Below are 5,251 nucleotides of genomic sequence, written 5' to 3' on the forward strand. Positions count from 1 at the left end.
AAAAAAATCTTCATTTTCTTCTCACATCAAACCACTGATTCATCGGTGAAAAAAGAAGTAAAACAATTCCCCTAGGCATAAAAAATGTCTGTGTACATATTCCTATAAATATATATGTATGTATATGGGTTTATATACATGTATATACATATGTATGTGTATATACTGACTTTCTAGCCTGAAGTAATTATGATGCCTTTAAAAATAATGATTTTGTCACTTTATGACTAATTACTATTAATAATTGATCATTCCAATGATTGATTTTTCTTGTGATATTAAAATAGCATTTCTAGGAGTATATTACATAGTAATGGTGATGATGGACATACTTTCTTTCCCCTTGATCTTGTAGGAAAGGTCTCCAAATTTTCACCATCACAGATCATGCTAACTTGATTTTAGACAGATATTTCTTATCATGTAAAAGAAATCTGTGCTTTCTAATGTTTTAAACATCATATTTTATGAAAAGCTTTTGCTGCATCAATGGATATAATCTCAAAATTTTACAGCTTTGTTTTCAACATGACTAATTAGGTTTAGTTTTACTAATACTGAAACAGCTCTACATTTATGGTATTTAAATCCAGCCTGGTCATAGTGAATAATCTCTGAGAAATATTTCTGATTGCCTTGCTAATATTTTATTCAAAAACTGAATAATATTCATTAAGGACACTGCATGGAGAGTCCTTTCTCTGTTTGGACTCTCCATGTTTTCAATAACAAGCCCATTCTTGGTGTCACAGAAGACATGAGGCAAGAGGACGCCTTTTCATTGCTTCCCTAACACTTGAGGTAGCACTGGAAGTAGTCTTTAAAAGTTTTATAAAACCTGTAAATGTATCTGGGGAGCAAAGATGGTGCAGTAGAAGCTAGAGCTCATAGAGAATTTTGGAAATACTGGGCGGAGAAATGAGAGAAAATCATGGAAAACAAGTCATCAGCTTGCTTAAGGAAACCCCCCGGAAGGCCGAGGAAAACGCCAGCTTTAAAAGCCAAGTGGCAAGAGACCCGCACAGCAAGGAGGAGAATTCGTTAAAAAGCAGAATGGGGGTGGGGGCGGGGCGGTGGCTAAGGCTTGGAGTAAGTGGGCGGGGGTGTGGTGGGGGGATGGGATTCAAACTCGGCCCCAGGCCAAACGTGATTGGGCGGCGGGGCGGGGCCTGGGCCAAGAGGCGGGTCTGTAAGTGGTTGGTTCCGCCCTTTACTCCCTTGCAACGCTTTCATCCGGGTCCTGCAGCCTCGTTCCCGGCTGCATAAAGTTCGCCGGGCCCTTTGTTCGTTCTCTTTGCGTAGTTGCATCTGTCCCGTTCCGTCGTCTAGGCAGCTTGGGGGCCTTGGAGACCGAGGGCGGCTAGAACGCATGCGTACAAAGGCCCGCCTAGAGCGCGTCGTGGTGGCAACGGGAAGCAGGAGCGGGTGAAGCCCGAAGCAGCCATAGAGCCGAGCTCCCTCACTTGCCCCTTCGTGCCCTGTCAAACATAACAGAATCAGAATGGTCGAAGCAGATCGTCCTGGGAAGCTGTTCGTCGGTGGACTCAATACAGAGACGAACGAGAAGGCCCTGGAAGCCGTCTTTGGTAAATATGGGCGGATAGTGGAAGTGCTCCTAATGAAAGACCGGGAAACCAGTAAATCCAGAGGCTTTGCTTTCATCACTTTCGAAAGCCCTGCCGATGCAAAGGATGCGGCCAGAGACATGAACGGGAAGCTCCTGGATGGAAAGTCAATCAAAGTGGAACAGGCCACCAAACCCACCTTCGAGAGCGGCGGCAGGCGGGGGCCGCCCCCTCCGCCCAGAAGCAGAGGCCCTCCTCGAGGGCTCCGAGGAAGAGGAAGAGGAGGAAGCGGTGGGGGAACCTGGGCGCCCCCCTCACGTGGCGGACACCTGGACGACAGCGGATACTCTCTGAACTTCAATATGGGGTCTTCCCGGGGACCTCTTCCGGTAAAGAGGGGCCCACCCCCACGCAGTGGCGGGGGTCCACCCCCTAAAAGATCGCTCCCTTCGGGGCCTGTGCGCAGCAGCACTGGTATGGGAGGAAGGGCCCCTGCATCACGTGGGAGAGACAGCTATGGAGGCCCGCCACGAAGAGACCCGATGCCCTCCAGAAGAGACGTGTACATGTCCCCGAGGGATGATGGGTACAACACCAAAGATAGCTATTCCAGCAGAGATTACCCGAGTTCAAGAGACAACCGCGACTACGCTCCACCTCCGAGGGACTACGCCTACCGTGACTATGGTCATTCCAGCTCGCGTGATGACTATCCGTCCAGAGGCTACAGCGATCGGGACGGCTACGGGGGTCGGGACAGGGACTATGCGGACCACCCCAGTGGAGGCTTTTATAGAGATTCCTACGAGAGCTACGGCAACTCCCGGAGCGCGCCCCCCGCTCGGGGGCCCCAACCATCTTACGGGGGCAGCAGTCGCTACGATGATTACAGCAGAGATAGATACGGGGGAAGCAGAGAAAGCTATTCCAGCAGCCGGAGCGACATCTACTCGAGTGGTCGAGGAGATCGTGTGGGCCGACAAGAGAGAGGCCTTCCTCCCTCTATGGATAGGGTATACCCTCCTCCGCGTGATTCATACAGCAGCTCAAGCCGCAGAGCACCAAGAGGTGGCCGTGGAGGCAGCCGGTCAGATAGAGGAAGAGGCAGAAGCAGATACTAAAAGGAAGAACTTCAGTTTTTGGACCAGAATCCCCTTTCAACAAAACAAAGCAAATGGAACTTGTTCTGTCTTTACTGCCAAAGGACTACTAAAAAGGAAGCAAAAGTGTTTTTCCTTTTTGTTTTTTATTGCCTGTTAAGTTTCCTTTCATGATTTTTATGCTTTTGTGAAGAACAAGTTAAAGCAATGTTTCATTTCAGTTCAGGTTTGTTTATTTCTTTCCAAAAACAGATGTTAAATGTGTGAAATTTGAGCTCTGTGTACCAGTATTTTAAGTTCCAAAGTAAAAGTTTCCCTGAAAAGCTAAAAAAAAAAAAAATAAATAAAGGAAAAAGAAAAAAAGAAAAAAGCAGAATGGGTTAAATGGAAATACAACTGATCTGGAAAATGGATTTGGGAGAGATAATTTTAAAATTTTTGGAGTATCTGACAGAGCCATTATCAAAAAAAGGGCCTAGATATCCTATTTCTAGAAATTTTCTAGGAAAACTGCCCTGATATTCTAGAACCAGAGGATAAAATAGAAATGGAAAGAATACACCAACCACTTCCTAAAAAAGATCCAAAAATGCAAACTCCTAGAAATATTTTAGCTAAGTTCCAGAGTTCCCAGGTTAGAATGACAAAACACTACAAGCAGCAAGAAGGAAATAGTTCAAGTATTGTGGAAACACAATGAGGATAACACAAGATTTAGCAACTTTTACTTTAAGAGATCAAAGGGATATGGTATTGAAGAGGTCAGAGGAGATAGGATTAAAACCAAGAATCACCTACTCAGCAATATTGAGTATAATACTTCAGGGGGAAAAAATGGAACTTCATATAGACAACTTCCAAGCATTCTTATTGAAAAGACAGGAGCTGAATAGAAAATTTGACTTTAAAATACAAAAATCAAGAGAAGCGTGGAAAGGTCAACAGGAAAGAGAAACCATAAGGAACTTATTGAAGTTGAACTGTTTATATTCCTACATGGAAAGATGATATTTGTATCTCATGAGACCTTTCTCAGTATTAGGATAGTTGGAAGGAATATATACATATACATATATGTGTGTGTGTGTGTGTGTCTGTGTGTGTATGTATATATGCGTGCATGGGACAGGATAGAGGGAAATATAGTTAGTCTTTCACAACACAACTGTTATGGAAATGTTTTGCCTGGCTACACATGTATAACCTTTATCAGATTGGTTGGCTTCTCATTAAGGGGGGAAGAGGGAGGGGGCAAGACTGTGGAACTCAAAGCATTAAAAAATGTATGTTAAAAATTGTTTTTACATGCAACTAGGTAATAAGATGGGATATAGAATTCTGCCTTACCCTACAGGAAAATGGAAGTGAAGGAGGGGATAAGGGGGTAGGGGATAACTGTCCTGGTGTGGGAGGTGGGAGTGGTGGGAGGGGGGAGTGGGTGGGTGGTTTGATGGCGAGAAAATTTGAAATTCAAAATTCTATGTAAGTAAATGTTGTTGAAAACTGAAAATAAATTTTAAAACTGAAAATAAATTTTAAAAAGTTAATGTATCTGGTACTGTTTTTATTTCTTTTACCTTCAGGAGTTCACTTACATTTTCTTTGTTATTTTTTTCTACAATTAGGTTTTCTTCCATTTCCAGTTTGGCCAAGTTTTTATGAAATTTATCTGTTTCATATAGATGATCAGCTTTACTGGCATAGAATCGAGGAAAATGTCCCTCATTTTTTTTTCCTCAGAAGTGAATTCATCATTTTCATTTTGTCACTGCTAATTTATTTTAATTATTAGCTAATGATTTATCTGCTTCATTCTTACATGTAAGCTGCTTCAAATATTAATTTTTTGCTTTCAATTTTGGTAAAATTTTTAATTTTAAGCATTTATATTTTGGTCTTCTATTGATGGGGGTTTAATTTTGTAATTTTGTGTCTTGTTTTTGACTGGCATACTCAAATCATTGATATGCTTTTTTTTCTCTTATTGATATAAAATATTTAGAGAGATGATTTTGCCCTAAATATTGCTTTGGCTACATCCCAAAATTTTTGCCAGTTTTGTAACTGTTTAACTTTAATGAGATTATTTATTGATTCTATGATTTTTTTATCTTTTCCCAGCCATTCTTTAGGAGTAAGCTATTTAATCTCTACTTAAATTTTTAATCTTTGCTTCAATGGGGAAAATCATCTTTTGTCTATGGAGTGCATAAGAAATGGCAGGGATGGGAAAGATTAAAATTCATTCTTATTTGAACTAGTTCAAAACAGAAAATATACATACCTTCTTGGCTACATAAATTCATGTTAATCAGGAAATGCAGGGAATAACCAGTAAAACTTAGAGTGGGGTACTTCAAATTATCCATCTCGGACTTAGATAAATTGAGCAATAAAATAAACGCAGTTAAGGAAATTAATAGAATCTTAGAAAAGGAATTAAGATATGATACACCCCTGAAAAATGTTAATATGAAAGTAAACATGAAAGCCCCACTGACATCCTTGTATAAGGGGGACCCTTGGGCTGAGTCAGTTGCATTTTTTTCTCCCCTCTTCCTGGGACACTGAGAAAAGTGGAGAGAG

The 5,251-nt window shown here is 41.6% G+C and overlaps 1 protein-coding gene across 1 annotated transcript; it reads left to right on the plus strand.

Moving 5' to 3' along the window:
• The first annotated feature begins 1,266 nt into the window (after positions 1–1,266).
• Positions 1,267–3,819, plus strand: LOC140511807 (RNA binding motif protein, X-linked-like-1). The gene has a single exon (XM_072621028.1). The coding sequence runs from the start codon at positions 1,502–1,504 to the stop codon at positions 2,684–2,686; it is 1,185 nt and encodes a 394-aa protein (XP_072477129.1). The 5' UTR covers positions 1,267–1,501; the 3' UTR covers positions 2,687–3,819.
• The last annotated feature ends 1,432 nt before the right edge of the window (positions 3,820–5,251 follow it).

This window comes from Notamacropus eugenii, chromosome 6 (genome assembly GCF_028372415.1).
Source record: "Notamacropus eugenii isolate mMacEug1 chromosome 6, mMacEug1.pri_v2, whole genome shotgun sequence".
Lineage (NCBI taxonomy): Eukaryota > Metazoa > Chordata > Mammalia > Diprotodontia > Macropodidae > Notamacropus > Notamacropus eugenii.